The 20,654-nt window shown below is 42.3% G+C and overlaps 1 protein-coding gene across 1 annotated transcript; it reads left to right on the forward strand.

The window, feature by feature from the left end:
* The first annotated feature begins 1,995 nt into the window (after positions 1 to 1,995).
* On the forward strand, positions 1,996 to 19,465 carry limd1a (LIM domains containing 1a). The gene is made up of 8 exons (XM_084026674.1): positions 1,996 to 3,788; positions 8,783 to 8,884; positions 12,747 to 12,814; positions 14,425 to 14,487; positions 15,187 to 15,317; positions 16,292 to 16,343; positions 17,412 to 17,480; positions 18,233 to 19,465. The coding sequence occupies exons 1-8, from the start codon at positions 2,564 to 2,566 to the stop codon at positions 18,368 to 18,370; spliced, it is 1,848 nt and encodes a 615-aa protein (XP_083882800.1). The 5' UTR covers positions 1,996 to 2,563; the 3' UTR covers positions 18,371 to 19,465.
* The last annotated feature ends 1,189 nt before the right edge of the window (positions 19,466 to 20,654 follow it).

Raw genomic sequence — 20,654 nt, forward strand, 5'->3', positions numbered from 1 at the left:
AATTACATATGCTGTCATGCAAAGTTCTGGTATAACAGCTCCTAATCAGCAGTCTAAGGAGAGAGAGAGTGTTGTATGTTTTGCAGTTTGCATGTCTCTGAGATCAAGTGATTTATTAAACACAACTGACTCATTGTTTCCTACATACCAGCGACACATACTCCTCAACTTTCTGAATAAAACTTTGTTTGCCTGAAGAAATATTACTGTAAACATTAATTGAATTGATTACTGGCATCCAACCACTGGAACATAGAGGGAATGTTTCCATCTCCTCGGATCTGTTTGTTAAAAATGAATGTGTGGAGTGTTTGAATACTGGGAAAATGAAATTCTTCTCTGCATCGGTCTAATGTTCTCCCCTTTTAATGAGTTGCTAATGACACACACGGGCCAGTTCACATGATTGGTGAAACCAAATGATCTCAAGTTTTCCAAAACTCGTGTAGTTGCTGTTACCACGTGTTTGAATTGACCTTTAACCAAACCCGCAGAATCGCAAAACAAGTGAGTGCTTTAATGTTGAGGATTAGACTCAAAAAGCACCACTATATCACAACTGTGTAGCTCCGGCTCCATTCATCCAAATACTGACTTAAAACTTATGTGCGAATAACACCAGTTTGCATGTCTCTGTGGCCTTTACTACAATAATATCCTCAGCTATTTGAGTGAATGTGTGAGAAAGATGGAACGCAAGTCAAGCCTGTTGCCTGAAGGGAGTGCTGCATGGTGACTGCTTCCCCAGACATACAGATGGTCAATCTTTATATACCCTCAGTTTTAATTACACCACCCGGCAGCAGCAGCAGCAGCAGCAGCAGCAGCCTATAGGCCCCTACACATAATGCTTTCATATTTTTCACATCAACTGGGGCCGTCAGCCAACTATGAGGCCCCATCCAGGACGCAAATAAAATGTGTTGCTGCGCGCTTGCTGGGAGATTGAGCTTTTCCCACATACACATGAGTTCATCCTATTGTACCCCAACTCTGTCTCAAATATTCCAGCCAGGGTCAGTACACAATATGGAGGGGTCAGTGTGTGAGTGTTTCATGAGTAGGAATGTGTGACATCATTCAACCAAAGCAGAGGGGGCACCGGCACTGTAAATAGCCCCCCCCCCCCCCCCCCGCCCCCTCCTCTACCACAAGAAAAACACACCCATACAGTAGTCACAGTAGTTTTATGGGTTTAACCCACTACATAGACTGTTTATGAGATGCAGGAAACTTAAAAAAAAGTTGTGTCACAGTGCTAGGCCTTCCTGATTATATCCTAAAATAATTACCCATCCCCCCATTCACTTTATGTCCCCTCCTGTCTTCTTACTAGAACTTCACCCATGAAGCAGATCTTAAGCAAATCACATCACAGTGTATAACGATTCATTTAAAGGTTATGCATCGAAAAGTGTTACTTAAATAAAAGTACTTTTGTCTAGTATAATTTTAAAAGATGTACTTGGTTATGCTGTCATATAATATTATGCCAACTTAATGTAGCCTATAGGTTATTGTTTATTGTTGAGTTGTTTCATATTTTAATTTCTTTACTAATCTAAATTATGAAATACAGACCTGCTATGTGAAGTTGTAGTGGAGTTACAGTGGCATGAAATGGAAGCACTCAAGTAAAGTAGTACCTCAAATCAATGTGTTGTGTGTAGGACATTTATTCAATCCATCTTTAAATGTATCAACAAAAACACAATCCCACTCCCAGCCAAGGGGAAATGCTGAAGTGTTTTGCTGACTCATAGAGAAGCCGCGTAGTCAAACAGCTCTGGATTTTTTTTTACATATATAACAATAACACAGGATGTAGGGGAGCGGATGAATATTTGGCCCCAGGTTATTTTAAGACAAGACACGGCTAGTTACATGTAGGCGAACGTTACTCTACGCGATGAATGACATCAGCGCTGATCTCACCGCATCGTTTAGTCGCGCGCTGCACCTTTAAAAACAAACCGTTCCCTCTTCGTGTCCGACCGGCGGCCACGTACGGCTGTTTAGCGTCAACGGTTATCCCACGGTCCGGTCGTTAACGGCAAACTTTCTTTTATTCATTAACCGTCGAGGCTTTCTCGACGTATTAGCCGTTTTAACTACTTTGACGCACTTTTTTTCCTCGTGTGGTGCGGAGGGTACATTTTTTTGAATGAAGGTCCCCCGCTGGGACTGTAAAGGCGGGAGGAGGGGGCAGTTCGCGGGGTCGTCCGGGCTATCGGATCTGGGATCTGCTCACATTTATAACCAGACAGACGGCGGCTTGTTCGGGGCAGAGCTGAGCTGAGCGGACGGACAGTTTCAGCAAGGAGGACGGCGGAGTTTGTTTTTCAACTTTTAGTTCGATAAAAGGGAAGGGGGAAGTTTGGAATAAGAGAAAAGTTTCTCCCTGGATCTCCGTCTCCTGTCAGGACTACGGCCGGACTGTAAGCTAACGTTCATTCTTCACTGGAAATATCACTATATTTTTACGGACTTTTGATTAAGTTAGTTTGTGTGAAACTACTCGGGACTTTACTTATTTGAGGCAGGCGACAACAGTGCCTTCAAAATGGATAAATACGAGGATTTAGGACTCGAGGCGAGTAAGTTTATCGAGGACCTAAACATGTATGAAGCATCCAGAGATGGGCTGTTTCGGACGAGGAGGGATGCAGGAAATAACCCCGACTTTGAAGAGACCAGAAAAGTTTTCGCCTCTAAAATGACTAAAATACACATGCAGAAGCACCAAGAGGAGATGGCAAAAAACACCCAGGCTATCAAAATGAATGGGGGCCACAACAACAGCATATATCATACCAAAGAGAGACCACCCATCAATAGTTACAGACAGCCGTGTGAAGCGGCGGCGAAGCCCCCGATACTCTCTGGCCCCGTGCCGGGCACCACGGCTGGGAGTCAGTACGCGCAGTTTGACGGCCAGAAACACCACTCAGGCATCCAGTCTGAACTTCCAGTCGGCAGGGCATATGGCTACGGAAACAATTACGATAATAAGGAGCGCTCAGAGCCACATTCATACCAGCACAACACCCCTACTCCCCCCAGCCCAGGAAACGCGTCAAACAGTGCGCCCACACATGCTCGTTACCCGGTCAGCCAGCCGGCTGCCTGGGCCCCATCCAGGGAGAGCCAGCTTTCCCCATCCATGTCTGTGGCTGGAGCCAGCAGTCCATCTCAGCAGCAGCCCCAGCGCCAGACTGCAGCTCCCACTGCTACCAGTCTTCCACCCCAACAGATTCAGCCTGTCACCCCGTCTTTAAACCCGAGTCCACCCTCATCTGCTGGGCCAGCCAGAGGAAGGGCTGGAGAGCCAGCTACACCGGACCTCATCCCTGCCCTTCCTCTGAGTGCCTTCACAGCGGGAGCCGACTTCCACATGCAGCAGTCCTCCACACATTCTGCAGCCCATTGCACACCATCCTCTCCAACTTCGAGACCCACAAGTCATAATGGTCCCTTGGCAGCATCCTCGCTCCTGCCTTCACCTTTTGAAACGCCTCTACCCAAAGCCCAGGTGGCACCTCCTGCCTTACTTCCCGGCAATGTCTCCAAAAGTAGCAGCAAGGGTCAGAGCCAAATACCAGTCTGTGGACATGCCGTCAGTGCTGAAGCTGAAGTCCTGTGCTCCCCCAAGTCTGTCCAACTATCCTGTCAGGCTCTCGTCGCGCAGCCCCCCGAACAGGGGCCATCAGCAGCTGAAATAAAGTTAGAAGCCCTCACCAATCGACTGGAAAAAGAGATGGATGCCCAACCAAAGGCTGACTACTTTGGTAAGACTGTTTACACTATCCAGCATCAACAAGGGGCTTCTGTCAGTTAGGCCACGGCTGTGAAACCTAATGAATGACACACCACCCACTCACAGTTCAGAACATGAATCCACTTGTTTCTGACTTCATATTTACATGTACACACTGTCACCCTTTGTCATCCTTCTTCAGTGTTTCCCTTACATACAGACGCACGCCTTTATTCTATGTGTGTGTGTTTTTCTCTGGCTTAATCAGGAGTGCAGCCCAGTTGTCCTAAGTCTTTGTTTGGTGGCATTCTTGATGGTCTTTGCTGATAAAATAGCTGAGCTTATTAATCTGAAGCTGTAGGCGGAATCTCTCTTCTGCGGAATGCAGACAGAATAGTTTTCTAATTTGATTCATGTCTCTTTTTTTTTTAAGTGATTAATTGTCTGCCCTCTTGGCGGCTGAGACAAACCCTTTAGCAGAAAAGGTGGGGCCAAGGCCAGAAGAATGTGGCCCTCTATCTCTTCCCATAGATTAAATGGATTACTATATAGGCAACATTGATCACTAAAGTCATTAGTTAGACCACGGTCAGTTCTGTGTTCCATTAAGTCTGTGGTTGTTTTAATATTCTGCCCATGTTGACTTTGTTTGATCTAGCAGTGGCATTTTAAAATGATGTCATCACAGATCTGTGCTTGCACATTTTTCATGAGTCTTTTTGTGAGCATGTCATGCATGCTTGCTTGTGCAAGTGATGAACACGTGCGCACAGGGGAAATGATAATGAATAACAACACCTGTGATGGTTATTTTTGGTTTATGGAAGCGCATCATAAACCAGAAACCATAGCTGTTTAAGAAGAAACCTTGTTGAGTTTTCCTGATGAAGGACTCTTGCATTTCTTTGTATATTGTTGTTGGAATTTTACAGATTTTGAATATATATTATTTTAACCAATACATAAAAAGAAGAGTAAATTCTATTAATTGAATATATAATCAATACACAAGGTTGGCTGCGAAACAAAGGTAGGAAGGGTTATTGGAGAATGTCCCTCATCAGCAGAAAACTCTGGTTTCTATTGCTCACATCACTTCAGCCGCTCTATCTGGACTAAAGGAGCGCTGTCAGGAAATGAACACAACATTGAAAAAACATGTTTTGCTGTAAGGTCAGATAACAGGCTGTGGATACAACATAGGTGAAATAGGCCATTCATGAAAATGGGATGTCCCACTATGGGAAAGCAAGACAGTGAGAGAGAGAGAGAGAGAGAGAGCGTGGGATGGGTAATATCGTGTGTGAAGCCACAGAGCACCCCCGTTGCATGCAGCCCACCCTCGCCTACTTGTTGAAAGAAATTTCCTGCTGGAACGTCACGATCGTGATCCACAGCCTCCCTCAGCCCCCTGGTGTGCTCGGCGTGTAAAGGAAGATGTTCTGGCATACCTCACCGTCACGACATGGCTCACAAATAGTACAGCAACATGAATATCACTGATGAGTGGGTAAGCACAGTGCAATCATACAAGTAATACAATATAGGCCTCTTCTTTCACACGTGCGTCCCCACGTAGACGTAGCCCACACACGGTTCCTGCATGGAGTTTCCACTAGACCATGGCTCATCCTCTGAGTCATGCTTTCATGCCATACAAACTTGTGTAGGCTAGTTTTCTTGACAAAACTTTAGTTTCACCATAGAATGCGTTCATATTTGTGAATAATGTATATACACAGAGTTGTTTGTAGATCCTAGATTGTAAAAGCAAAGGGGTCAGGACTGAATATGATGATCTTTTAAAAGTCTCTGCCAGTGCCATGGTGGTGTTTAACCAATCCATTGAGCTGCGTCTATGCACAGGGCAGGCTGTGATCCATGAGAGTTCCCCGACCATACGCCGAGTGCTGATTGGTGAAACTGCAGCTGGAGTTTCTGGGAAAATGAGTCCGTTGCCAAACGGCTGCACCGGGGGAACACTGAGGAATGTCTGAAGGAAGAGAGCGAGGCATTTTAGAAATGAGGTCTCAAGATACAAAGGGGAGGGGAGTCCCAGACGAGTTTAGAGGTGCCTGCAGTGCAGTTGAATGGATGAGTAGACAAACGGAGAGATTTAGGGACAAGTTCATGGATGTTTCTTTTTCCTTGGCAACAAAAGCATGAGAGGATGTGAGATTTATAGACAAGTTCATCCAAAAGGGGAGAAGTGGTGGGCATGCCAGTGTTCTGCCTCCCCTCTTCCTCTGACTTCCACACACACACACACAGTCACACACACACACACACACACACACACAGTCACACACACACACAAACACACACACACACACACACACACACACACACACACACACACACACACACACACACACACACACACAGTTGAGCATTTAGTGTTGTGTTAAGATGGAGGATTAATTTATCCCATCTGGCTGTTGAGTGGAAAGCTTCGTCTTAACTCTTCCCAGAGATTCTTGGCTTGTGCTCTGGTAGACATTTGGAGGCTTCCTTTTATGTGTGTGTGTGTGTGTGTGTGTGTGTGTGTTTGATGTCCTCTCATGCATGTCAATGTGTCTGTCTATGAATATATGCCTGCGGTATTTGACTGAATGTAATATGCAATGCCACTTCTGGGTACACACACAGCATTAAGCACATTTCAGATAATACTTTTGCTACTTTAAAACTTGTATTTTTAATATCATATGATGGATGTGTTATAGATGAGAAAGTGAGAAAGGTTATCTTTTATTGCTTGTTCCTTTAAAGTTAAACTTAAATTATTGGAGAAGTGCTAACATTGCTACTCTAAGCTTCCAGCACAGTATACACTTTCCACCAACCAGTCAGTTGTAATAGCGGACAAACAGGTAAGTCAAAATAGTGAGCTAAAAGTGATGGATAATTATTTAAAACAATTAGAAGTACTGGACAAGTGAAATAGTAAGTTTAAAATGATGGATAAACATTTGACCTTATCTGATGGGTGTGGAGATAGGCCACATCAAGCAAAAAAGCGTGGGAACCACTGCTGTAGGAGATGCCTCACAACTCCATGTTTTACATACTTTTCAATGAGATGTTGATGCGTTACTTAGATTTTTTCCTTTTTTTTCATTCTGTCGTGGATGTGTCATAGATTAATCTGAATCTTGGGCTAACTGTAGATGTGATCACACTCAACAGCTGCTACATTGTGTTGCAAGGGTCTCGTGTACTGGCCAGCAAACAGCCATTAAGTGAGCGTTTTGACAACTGGGAAAGGTGAGGGGGGAAAGGAGGGGTAAAGGGTTGGCTGCATGTTTTGCTTTCCCTCCCCCAACTTTAAGCAAGCGGTCAGTCCCCTGAATAATCACACTGTTTTGGAATATGGGACCCTGGCCAAAAGCAGATTTGTAGTGGGCCCAATCGGCGAGGAGGTTCCTATGAAAATAAGGTATTTTTGGTCCCAAATAGGAAAAGAAAAAAGTGAATGGTCTTTGACTGCATTTTTGTTCACATGGGGCATACAAATCAAAGCTATATAATTTAAGGAAAAAATGCCCGTGGTCCAGTGTCTGATCCTTTTTTAAATGGTCCAGAAAAAGCACATTGTGTGTGTATTATACAGTTTTTTTTTCTGACTTGTTTGCGTTCAACATTTGAGGAAGAAAAGAAGAGAATAGGATTTAAAGGACCTTCCCTCATTCATTTAAGTAGTTGGAGGGCATGACTACTTTATTGTGTTTTCATGTTAACAAAATAGCTTACATAAGAGCAACATTCTTCTGCTTTCTAATAATATCCTTCTTTTATCTCTAAATCTTCTTTCCAGCCATTGGGGCCACCGATGATATGTCCTCTGTTGTGGCATTAGGGGAGGCTTTAGTAGAATTATATATAACCCGGTTGTATATTAGGTTACAGTCTATAAAGAGAAATATTTGAAGGTTATTTAATGTAACGGGTGATTTTGGGGGAGGCAGTCGCATGATGTCTTGGACACAGAGAAAACAGACGTTTCTTTGTCAGTTTTTCGGGCAGGGCCTGGGCTGGGCCGCGCTCTTCTGCTGAGCTGTATTTCTCTGTCTCCAGGGAGCTTTTCTATAAAAACAACACACAAATAGCCTCATGCACATGCAGACACATCCTCACACTAAAACACAAGCTCCAAGTCTTGCTTTTATCTTCCATCAGTGGCACCGCCCCTTCTGTTTCTTTAATTGAATACTTCTTCATTGAAAGGTCATATCATACTGTAGCTGATTGATTTAGCAGCGAGCTGACTACCATTTACAATCAGCAGTGAGGGGGTTTGTCACTTGTCAAAGTCCATTTGTCACTTGTCATTTCATGCCATGTCAGAGTGCACGCTCAGACGAGGAGATGCAGATTGGCAGAGAGTAGGTGTGAAGAAAGATAATATTCCCATGCCGGGAAAGTAGTGTTGCATAAGCAGCTCCAGATAGAAAAAATGTTTTATTGATCACATGGAGACTGTGTTGTTCATGAGCAGCCCAAAGTCAAAGGAGAGATTATGTAATATTGCCTGGCATGCTCTCATGTGATTTCCTTTTTTAAGGCCTGAACTGGTATTTTTCTCCCAGTAACACAGGACAGAAAACTCTCTTGCTTTCATGTCTTTAAGGCTTTTTTCTTTATTTCTTTTCTTCTCCTATTTTCCATTTTTCTCTGCAAATGCTTGGCTCAGATGAGTGGGGGGGTTAATATTGAGACTGTTTTACTATCAAGCCACGTTGACTGTGTGTATTTAGGGTAGGAACATTGTGATTTTTATCAAAGTCTCTATTAACAGACTTGTCAGTCTCTGAGCCAAGTCAAATAAGCAAATCAGGATATATTTCCCCTTTCAGTGATGCAGCTTCCTGACTTTTGTGATGTGATGTTTTTCCAGCTCTCTCTCTCCATTGTTTTGTCTGGTTTAATCTTGATCACAGCCTCTGCAGCTCTTTACGAGTTTCTTCATTTATATAATTGATATCTTATGATTTTTCTGACTTCATGTTGTGTGTTGTATTCCAGGGGTCTGTGTTAAGTGCAACAAGGCGGTGTATGGAGCCGGCCAGGCCTGTCAAGCTATGGGCAGCCTCTACCATGACAGCTGCTTCACCTGCAGCGCCTGTAGTAAGTACACTAACACACACATACACAGCATACCTTCAAGTCTGTTGCTCACATTCAAACACTTTCACCTGCTCTCATCCATTGATTCCCATGTAAAGCTCATGTCACCTTCTTACTAATAGGCTCCCAAAGACCCTGTTCTCTTCTTCTTCAGTCATTCATTGCCCTGAGCAAAAACACACAATTATTTGGGGATTATTGTCCTGTGCTGTTGGTGTTTGGTTTCTGGGTGTGCCAGTCACTCCTTCAGCCCACACAAAGACACACAAAGCACGACTTTCTGCTGACCTAATTCATCCATCAATCAATAACATTACTTGTGTTCTAGTTTAACACTCTTTGTGACACTTGTTGTTATTTTGGTTTTACGGGACAAGTTACATTAAGTTTTCCCTGCTCGAAAGCGAACTGATCTGTTGTGTCAATGCAGCATGTTTCAGTAGACCACTATGCTGCGCTGGCCAGGTTTGGGTTGTATTTTGTCATTTTAGACAGTTTGTCGGACCTTTTAGGTACAGCAGGTGTAACTTTAGGCTGATCATTCTGTCTGTATTGTCCGACGTATGTGTGACCTGTAGCTGACTGGACAGCTGTGTACTCCCCTAGTTAAAGCATGACCTGGCTCTCTGCTCCAACCAATTAAAATCTCTGTCCCAATTATCAGACGGGTATGTGGAGTATGTGCGGCACTGTGGTGACCTCTACTCAGACCCATTATTCTGCAGCACCTTTGACCTTGCTGGTTAGGCCCCCAAATTTATGATTAACATCTCTGTGTTTTCTTTGTCCCTCCACCTGTGTTTTTATATGTGTGTGTATGAATGTGTGTTTGTGTGTGTGTATTAATGAGGAGATGAAAAAGAGACACGTCATGGCTCAGAGTGAAGCTAATGTCTCAAGTGTGGCGGGGGGAAGTTTACACACCACATACCACTCATAGCTTGCTCCATCTGAGGGCATGAGGGTTGTGCTCACTGTGAGTGGCCCAGGGAAAAGCATCTCAGCTGTGGAGGAATGCAGGCATAGTGGCACTCAGTAAGTCTGGATCAGGTAGGACACAGGGTGCTGTTATGTCAGCTGGGCACAGATGAGATGGGAGGACAGAGCGGTAGAGGGAGACCAATCAGTGGGAGCACACCACACACAGCCAGCACACATGGCCATGCTGATACATGTATTCTTGCTGTGCCCACACGGTATACAGCTCAATGCAGTTCACTATGCATTGCCTGTATTTTAAGCATCCCTTCTCATCTTCCTCCAGAGTCTGTATGTCACGTCTGTTGAGTTGCATGACAAGTGTTGACTGTGGACTCCCTCCCATGCCCTCACGCCACCAGTTCGTCCAAGGTGACTGAGACGGTGGGAGAACATTCCTGATGGCGAGGAGAGCTCAGGTCTCAGTCTTGGATTCAGTTCTTCGCTGCAGGGGGGGCTTCCCTCCAGGCTAATCATTGACTGTATACAAACAGTTAATGGTACAACCTGAAGCCAGTTGGAGATTAAACCCAAGTTTGTAATCAGGGCAACTAGTTTAAACATTAGCCAACTCAAATAATCTGTGGAAATCTCCGAAATCTCAGTTGACAGGTTTTGGAGAATACAAATAACGAACTGATTGGTCCTTAAGCCACTGGTATGTTAACATCTGGTGGGTAGATTGTTGGGACCTTGACCAAACGTCACAGGTGCTGTTCACAGTCAGAGAAATGCGTTAAAATGTTTCTTTGTCAACTAAACAAACAGATTATCTTTAGCGGGACAGGAGGTGAGACTGAATCTCAGACTAAAGAATCTACAAATGTGAAACGGCTTTAAGAGATGTGGCTTCTTTTGCTAATTTACTCACAGGAAAGAACAGGGTTGAGGCCCGATAAGGAAGCCATGGCAGGGTCATTGTGAATTTCTTATATTCTGAATGGGATTACATAAGGGAATTCAAAGAATGTTTTAATTAGAAAATGGCCTTGTGTTTTGTTCTGTCCCTCAGGTATTTTACATTTTTATGAAAGCGCAATAGTCACAGTTCTTTTCAAATAGTCCGTCCTGACTCCTGACTTTAATTACGCTCTTATCTTTCCGCAAAGCTCAGAGGCTTCCCTCTCTGACTCACTGGGGATAAAAAACTGGAATGTTGAGGGATGGCCCATATCTCACTTTCACCCCCCTCTTTCCTTTAGGGACGCAGTTCTAAGACTGTCTCCCAGTAATTACCCTAGGCCAGCTCCACACCTTGGCCTGATCAAAATGACTCGTCTCCTCTTGAGTTAGGGTTAGGTTTATGGTGTAGCCTAGGCCAGACCATGTTTGTGTGCCCATTTTTAGTCTATTAAAATAAGATAATAATATTATGAATAACTGCTTCAGGGGATGTTCCGTTGATATAAAAAGATGAATCATGAGGTTTCATTTAATTATTTTCTTCTTGGTTCTTTCCCCTGTATTCTCTGTGTAATTCCAGCTGATTTCAATAAGGCATCTGCTGATTTTAAGAGCAGTTTTAGTAGAGAGGAAAAAGATCAGCCTCTTTGACTGAGCTCATTTATTCCCCTACTAGACTAAATAAGTAGCTTGTATGCATTTATATTCATATACCTCATGGTAAAGTCAATTTTGTGGGAAATTAATTGATAAATGATTTTGGATTAAAATAACCAGACAGACAGTTCTTCTTATAGCCAATACGGCAAATCAAAGTGTTTCATGGATTCAAATATCATCGTCAGTAATTTGCAACATTGCCCCTGATGGCCTTATACTAGCTACAATGATATAAAGGGTATGGCAAAACGGTGGACAATATTTTCTCACAGTAAATACTCTCATATTTCCCCCATTCCAACCATGTCCAATGTCAATGCTGACTACTTGTTGTCCATGTTGTCCAGAAATTAATCTGAAGGAAAGCCCTGTATTTAAAATGTCCTGTTCTGGGGTAATGCTTGTGACCGCATTTCTTCTCTGTCTTAAGTATGAAACTGTGAAATACCTTGTGTGCGCCTGTCTGGTTACAAGTAATCAGGTAAACAGAGCACGAGATGGAGCATGGAAGATAAAGAAGGCTCCTGTTCACCAAGGTTAACCCCTCCTCTCCCATGGTGTCCCCTCCCTCACCTCCCCACCCAGAAAAACATGTCAGGAATGCTTTCTCTTCCTGTGGGACCTAGGCAAGAATAGCTACGTGAAGTGGTTTTGCTGTGTGTGTGTGTGTGTGTGTGTGTGTGTGTGTGTGTGTGTGTGTTGCTATAAGAAGCTTGCTCTAGACCGTAGAACTATTAAAGTGCACAGACAGACAGGAAGCACACCCAGCATGTGAAAAGACACCAGAGAGGAACAACAAAGAAGAAGAATAGCAGGTTGTTGAAGGTCCTGTCCTGTTGTTACCGTGAAATCCAATAGAGCACACTGTTTAATCTGTTGCACCTGTCTAGTAATTGAATTCAATCAGTATTTTTCCACGCATTTGTTTGATCCATATGTGTTCCCGGTCCAAATGCAACCTGCTCTGTGTCCCAGCGATATTATATTAAGACACCAGAGAGCCCTTTGTTTGATTTATCTGCCCTGGATTCAGCAAGTTGGAATGAATATTGCAAGAGGGTCCATTAACTTCGAATGGATGTAATTAATCAAAAGGTCTTTATGCTTTAGTACTCTGACTATTTTCTGAGACTGGTCTCATGGCTTTGCAAGAGTTTCCAGCATTTTGTCATTGACTTACCTTTGCGATAATTCGATAAGGTAAGGTATTCGATAATTTAAAGAGTTTGTGTTTTCTTCTTCCAAGAGTGTGGGTGCTGCTGTGTATTGTTTTAGTGAAAAGATACAAATGGATTTTCTTTTATCGTGTCTGTTTCTGCAGGTCGAAGGCTGAGAGGGAAGGCGTTCTACTATGTTGGAGGGAGGGTTTTCTGTGAAGAGGACTTTCTGGTGAGCATTCAATACACAATCAATTTTTAGTATACCTGAAGGGAGGGATGTGGGCTTGAGACCTTTGTTGCATTAGGCTGAGATAACACAGTAGCTTTCTCATGATGAGCTGCATTCACTTTCACCCAGTCTGCATCTGTATTGTCTCAAGTTTTATAAATACCTGTATTTATGATTAAACAGTGGCAGAGGCATCAGTTGAATCACCATTGATTCGGTGTACCTCACACACCTGAATGCAACCTATAATCAACCTGTCAGTCTTCAACTTAAGTACAAAATATAGGTTAGAGACTTTGGCCTTGGTGCCCTGATTCTCGTATTTAATGCAGCCGATTCATATAAGTTTCCTCCCTTGAGGGGACTGGAAGTAGACCAGTAACCTGAGAAGCTGCTTTGCTATGGTTTATAGGTTGAAGGCCGGTCAGGCCATTCACAACACTGCAGAATGACTGCATGCACTCGGCAAAAGTGGAAAACTTTCAGTTTGCATAATCATCACGGATCCTCAGGTTCAGGGAATTTCTGGAATATCAGGGATTTTTAAAAAGTCTTTTTTTTTTGTTTTGTTTTGCAAAGTCATGGAATATCAGGGAATTTTGTTTGTAGCATGTTTACATTTTAGTTACTATTTATCAAATGTAATATTTCCCATCCTGTATTTTTCTTTACCAGGTTATTTCACAAGTTTACCCTATTTCGTGAGTGGTTGTTATGGTTACTTGTTTTTTCAGCGCCAATTCATCACAATAAATGTGCACTGTTCAAGCAGTCAAAACATTGTACTTAAAGCTCACAAATTACTGGGTTTACAATACCGTGGCTGTTTTTTGTCTGCTCAACACAACGGAGGCCTGTTTTTACCGTTCATTATAGGTCATGGAAATTCAGCTTTCTAGTCAGTGAAAGTCAGGGGATTTGACACTTGACTTAGAGTGGGAACTCTGAATTATAGGATGTCTATTAAACACAATTTGAAACCCCTTGGGGAAATCTCTCGTAGTTTACAACACACATTTACCAGTGTGCATGTTGTGTTTTCATTGGAAATCCACCCTTTTGCTTGTATTTTTCCAACTAATCCCACCGTCAGTATCTGTGTGTTTACCCCATTAGCCCTCTATATAATTCCTGTTCCACCAAAAGCTCATTTTATCTCAGATTTTTTACTGAATTAAATGTGCTCTTGGTTTATCCCTCTGTGCACTGTTAATTACATCTGCTTCTTCTGCCAGACCTGTTAGTGTGGCCTCTCCTCACTCCCACCGCTCATACATATTAACATATAATAAAGCTGAGATGACTGATTCAAATTCTGTATCAGGAACCACACTATATAGACTTTTGTTCAGTATTCCACACACTTAAAGGTTTAATATGCAACAATTTCCACAAAAAGGTGTGTGAAGGTGTGTGGAACTACAGAGACCGTTACCTGTTTTTTATTATTTTGCTGTGTTATATAGGTTACTTTGGATTATGCCTGGGATACATTGTGGAGCTGTTTAGTAGTCAGTCTGAGCACAAACAACAGAGAGTCAGAGATTTCAGTCATCCATTAAATAAAAATTCCAATGACATCACTGTCATCTTTTCTCTGCCTGTTGAAGTACTCTGGTTTCCAGCAGTCTGCAGACAAGTGCAACGCATGTGGACATCTGATCATGGACATGGTGAGTGTCTGTTACTTCTCTCCAGTTGTGTGTACTTTGGAGTGTTCTGTCTGCGTATGTTTGCGTGAATGGGTTCGAGCCAGCAGAAACTCACTTCACCCCAAATGAGCTTTCTGTGGTCACATCTGGATAAAAGCTCAGGAGGAAGCACTGGCTCTGCATGAGTATCTCCCTCTCTCTGTCTCTCTCTCTCTCTCTCTCACACACACACACACACACACACACAGGCTCATGGGTAAAAACACATGCACACTCTCAAAGCATGTGATCACGTCAGGAAGTGTCACAGCATATGAAAGATTTCTAGACATGAGTCTACACGTGTTGCCCATCCAGCAGACGGAGATGAAGGAGATGTCTCGGTTTATTGTGCTGCCTCCCTTCTCCTCACATCTGCACATTTAACATGCCGTGTCTCATAACAGAACATCTGTTGGACGGGATCACTGACACTGTATTTTGTAACATGTATGTTATGTGTACATACAACATATTGTCCGTCTTAAATTTGCCAGAGAAAATGTATTTTTATTGAATTGCTGTGTTTTACTTTAACTTTATTCGATAGGTGTGATAACTTCTTATATTTAAGAACAACAACTGTTTGAATTTGGTTGGATACAAATAGTGAAGAAATCTGAAATAGCAGAATGAATGAGTATTGATATCCTGGTATTCTTCACTCTTTTCTCTTTATAGATCCTGCAAGCCCTCGGGAAGTCGTACCACCCCGGCTGTTTCCGCTGTGTCATCTGTAACGAGAGCCTTGACGGAGTGCCCTTTACTGTGGACACTGAAAATAAGATTTACTGTCTCAAAGACTACCACAGGTGAACGTCACTTGTTATACAGTATTACTGTGGATTACGCTAAAGGACACAAGTACATGATCTTGTTTCGCCTGTGTTAAATTAGTTTAGCGTGACACTGGTGTCTTATTCCAAATGACAGCGTAGCCCCGTAACAATCCCTCGCTACTGCAGGATCTGGTCTAGAAAGGTGGACAGAGTCTCTCTCTGCCACGTGTGGCAGACACATGAGAAGTGTAGACAGGAATGAAAAGAGAGGGGGAGGAAGGGAGAAAAGATCACTGTCCGGTTAGAGGTGTGAAGAGCGGCAGGCGGCCGTGGCTCCTCTTGTACAAACTCCAATCAGAGTTTTTGGTGTGTGAGAGCATTTCAAGTTGTGCCTGTTAGCAACTCATAGAAACGGCAGTTAAAGTTTTCAACTGAAGCACCTGTAGCGCTTCAACTCAAACCGCAGCTCTTCAGTTGCAGCCTTTCTTCTCCTTGCTGGGTCGACATGAACAGCACAGCCGGGCACACGGCTGATCACTGTCGGGCAGCTCCCACATGTTCTCCACGCTGATTAAATCAAACCTTATTGTGTTTACAGTGTGTGTGTTTGACTTTTAGCCACAGTCATGCCCATCCACACTGAGAGGCCCTTTGTTATTCCCTCAGACATCTAGGTGCCTGCCATGTTTGGGCAAATAATTAAATAATTTTGTTTTTCTACTCCTTTTTTGGATTTGGGGAATCACGTGTGTGAGGGAATGCCAGCACATCTGCAAACCTGGCATCTCTTAGTGGAATCAGGATCTTAGATAAGAGTCAGAGTAGGGTCAGGGGAGGAAGAGGGGGAGGCTCAGCAGGTTTACATCTGATATGAATTGTAACATTTATAGTCTTTGGACAGAGGGGATTCTCATTTTGAAGTCATTGATGAACTGAATTCAGTTGACTTATTTGAGTGCAGTTCAAACAGATCAATGCAAACCTTTCCTTTCTCTGTGCTCTCCCAGGGTCCTGGCACCTAAATGTGCAGCCTGTAACCAGCCTATCCTGCCCTCAGAGGTAAGCTAACATTCTCCTTTATCTAGCACAGGGTCATGATGAAACATTATCATATATTGACTCTTTATATTATCATATTTTGGCAAAATTTTCATATCAAGGTTCAAATCCATAATCCATTTTCAGTCCCAGTTTGCGATCCCTTGTTTTAAATGTACTGGTTCAATGAAAACACTTTACACTGTCAAAGCTCCTAAAGAAGACACGTTTCAATGCAGAGGGAGTCTAAAATGAGTTGCAGCATGGTGTGAATGAACAGCTTTATACCTTCATCACACCTAGAACGTACACAGTTAAAAATGAACTGTTACCTGTAGACCTTAAACCACAAGCAGATAATAAGCTCATGTTTACTTAGTTATGATTCAAACACAGACTTTACCTGTGCAAGGAGCAGATAATTTAATAAAGCCATAAATCCCACTAGACCACAGGTTAAAACTGACATCTAATATCGCTGGGGATGGCAGATAGATGGCAGATAGATGGCAGATAGATGGCAGGGAGAATTATGGTTCACACACAGGCAGGACATGCTGCCAAAAGCAAAGAAATGTCCAAAATTAGAGTTGACTTGGCTGGAATGTCCCCTGCCCTCCCCTTTGAGTAAGCAGCAGTGAGGCTGGAATTTAGAGGAGAGGTACTGTATGTGTGCGTGCGTGTGTGTGTGTGTGTGTGTGTTTGTATTGTATATATTGTATATGAAAGCTGTTGTACGGATGTCCAGGGGAGTTGCCTCTCAGCCTATATTGTAACCAGAGCAAGATGACTAAAAAAGAACGACCTCCTGTCTGGGGGACAAAGAGCACACAAGCTCTACATGAACAGATTGAGATACAGGACCTTTGTACATATTTGTAAAGGATTTGTTACAATCTTTGGATTGTGGCTATATTTGAGGTCTGTTTTTGTATGCTAGTGATACATTAGACAGTTGAGCTCTTGGGTTACACCAGTAACCACCAAACCTTTGAAGCTTTTGTCAGACTGAACTGAATAAGACGGTGGGGGGTCTACTTCTGGAAAGACTAACTTCAGGTGTATTTGTCTGTCTGATTGTTCTTCCAGGGGTCTGATGAAACCATTCGAGTTGTATCTATGGACAAAGACTATCATGTGGAATGCTATCACTGTGAGGTGGGTTAAAAAAAGGTCTTGCATTTGAAAACATGCATTAATGGCTCTGAGTCGGGGACCCTCTGAATAGCTCATTAAGAGAAATCATAAGATGGCCAATCTTAATTATAGTCTTGGCGGTAATGACATACTGCTTCGGAGAGAAGGTATGCAACACCTCATCATCCCTATCTCATCATTTCACTCAAGTGCCTTTTTTCTTCTTTTTTTTTGTGCCAAAGGCTGATTGGCAGCTTCTGTTCTTTCACTTCATGAAAATAAAAATCAGTCGGCTGTGAGGAGCAGCTCCCTGTTTAACTATTGAGTGGCCACGTCCTCCTGTTGTTTCTTTAGGTTAATCTTTAATGTTGTTCAAAGAGGAATATCTTCACATTAGAATTCTGTCTTTATTTCTTTTTTGGAACTGTAAAACAGATAATTTTTTAGTCATTCATAATTAAAAAAATATTGATGTCATTGTGATTTCCTGATTAAATAAAGTATTTATATAAAGGAATCCTTTATTGACCAGGGCATGTTTTCCAACCCTTTTTTAGTGGGCACAGATTTGAGATTTGAGTTTAAATCTTTTAGTAAATGTGAAAATGTACCTGTTCTAAAGGCTGTCTGCACACTTTTGAGGTAGTTAATACTGCCAAGTGCTTTGAAAGAGGTCAGTGCAGAAATCAGACCAATTGTCCTCTTTTCTTCTACTCACCCTCGAACCTGTCAGTGGAGGTGTCTCACCCTTGTTCCTCCTTTGTGTCGGTCAGGACTGTAAGATGGAGCTGAACGACGAGGAGGGTCACCGCTGCTACCCTCTGAACGGCCACCTCCTCTGCCACGCCTGCCATCTGAATCACATGGAGCCTGGCTGCTCCTCTCCCGTTGCTGCAGCTGCCTCCTACTAACACGACAGTAGGTGGAGGGAGACACCTAGTGGATTTGTAGAGGAACTGCCAAAGTGTGAATGACAGCAGGAGTCGATAATGTGCAATTCTTGTTGTAGAGGATTGATTTATGCGATGCATCAGATCACAGCAGGTTTGATGGGAGGTGTTTGCCCATGAATGAAGTATTATAATGCACCAAAGCCCTGCTTTGAATACAGGGAATCATATGATACAGTTTCTGTATGCAAAAGTAACAGCTGGTGTGTATTTACATGTGAAAAATATATTTAAAAAAATAACAAATTGGCTTTACTTTTCTAATAAATCATGAGCATAACAATGATTCCAACAGTTATAGAAAGTATTAGTTTTCTTCTCAGGTGGGTAACCTCACAAACGCCCTGAAATGCCTCTGTTTGTCAGATTACATGCAGAGTCATCATTGCGGTTAATTTTCCATATGCAAATTCCTGTATGCAATAAATGATATCAAATAATAACTGTTTTGCATGACCATTCCATAGAAATGTCAAACAACGCCATTACTCCCAAGGTTGCGATGCCTTTGTGCGTTTAGGGTTTGTGCGGTTTTATAGCCATTTAAGACTTACAATGAATTTCCTTTTTTTGTTAGGTCGAGTGAGAATGCTTCAACCAGGTTACAATGTTCTGTAGTAAATTAACAGCCATTATTTGTCCAACGCAGTCTGTTCTTAGCACTTAGAGATAGATTTATGAGTTTTCTATGCGCCTATGAAGATGTTGGTATTAGAATTGTAGATCTATGTATTTTGTTATGTTTGCAAACATTTTATATTTAAAAAGATATATATTGTAGACCTGTATTCATTTACTTTTGTTTCATTTTGACTTTTGTGCAAAACCCCTTAAATACTAATTTGTTTTGCAGTGGGAAGTACGGTTTTGATTGCCTGTCTTTACCAGCCAAATGTTGTTCATGTTTTGAGATTACTAACTTAATAGTTGTTTGTCATTTGAGGTCCTTATTTCATAGCCATCTGTAGATTAAGATGAAGAGCAAACATATTCATATGTGCTGTATGAGTGTTGTAAAGAAAAATATTTAATAAATGCATTGCAATAGGACAAACATTCAATTTGATTTGGTTTCTTTTTCACAGTATAAAAAGGTACACTTAAATAATTCCTTGATTTTAGTGAAGGCAGTAAATATCTATTTAGTGGTTCTTTTATTAGTAGATCATATTTTGATATCTATTAACATTAATGTATTATTTAAACAACTCAGTCATGCCTAAATGGGCGCTGCGGGCTTGCTGACTGCGGTCACTGCACTGCCATATAGATTGCGGGCAAACACAAATACAGTGTTCAACTTGCAGAATTTTCCTGATAGCACACAGATTGGTACTTTCCATGTGTGTACACATAAACTAGGGAACAGGGTGGTCTTAACATTATCCTCTGTGGTCCAGGAATAGCTTCTGACGTGAGCTCTGCCTGTTGTAAGGTACTATAACTATTCGATTTGAACCTAGACTTTTCTTCATAATTCTACATCTTAAATCACAGCATAGATTCAAGTGGCATTTCTGGCAACTCTACCTATTGTGATTGGTCAAATACTGGCAGAATTTCTGGTAGCAATGGGCATCACCATTGGCTCTCATGTGATGGATATGCTCAACCAATTCGACCAGGGCCACAGTGAAGGTAAACCAACTACTGGTAGAAACTATACAGCATACAGTCCCAGTATAATTATTATCTTATATACAGAGTATTATAAAGTATGCATTTCAAAGATGAGAATGCAATACAATATTTAACTTTCAATGAGTGTTCAGAGTAATTTAGGTCAGCTTTCTGTTCGGAAAATAGACCTTCACAGAATAATGTTTGACGGGGAAAAGGACCGAGCCAGCCAGGAGTCGAACCTAGAATCTTCTGATCCGTAGTCAGACGCGTTATCCATTGCGCCACTGGCCCGTGATGGCATCGACAACTACCATGCTATCTTCTTCTCAAAACCAATGAAATACCAAGTTCTACGTTACTGTTTCTAACGACTTATGACTAAAACAATACGATTTAATAAAAAGAACAACATTAAAATCGAGCGTCATTGCCAGCAATACCCCCGCTGTCCAGCAGATATCACGGTCGGACCTTGTTCTCAATCCGAGGCTGTTACTGTCAGACGTTACTGTCTCTAGGGTCAACCAATACATGAGCGAAGGCGTCTGTATGTTCATGTAATACTGAGTAACCATCACTTGCACTGGAGTTACATTTGTAAGATTGTTTTAAATAGTTTTTA

Source organism: Eutrigla gurnardus (genome assembly GCF_963514095.1).
Source record: "Eutrigla gurnardus genome assembly, chromosome: 14".
NCBI classification, from domain to species: Eukaryota; Metazoa; Chordata; class Actinopteri; order Perciformes; family Triglidae; genus Eutrigla; species Eutrigla gurnardus.

Excerpts from the sequence above, each read along its gene's own strand:
- limd1a (XM_084026674.1), top strand. The coding sequence starts at position 2,564 with ATGGATAAATACGAGGATTTAGGACTCGAGGCGAGTAAGTTTATCGAG. Across the intron at positions 14,488-15,186 it reads GACATCTGATCATGGACATG|ATCCTGCAAGCCCTCGGGAA; the intron begins GTGAGTGTCTGT and ends TTCTCTTTATAG. Across the intron at positions 15,318-16,291 it reads TGTCTCAAAGACTACCACAG|GGTCCTGGCACCTAAATGTG; the intron begins GTGAACGTCACT and ends GTGCTCTCCCAG.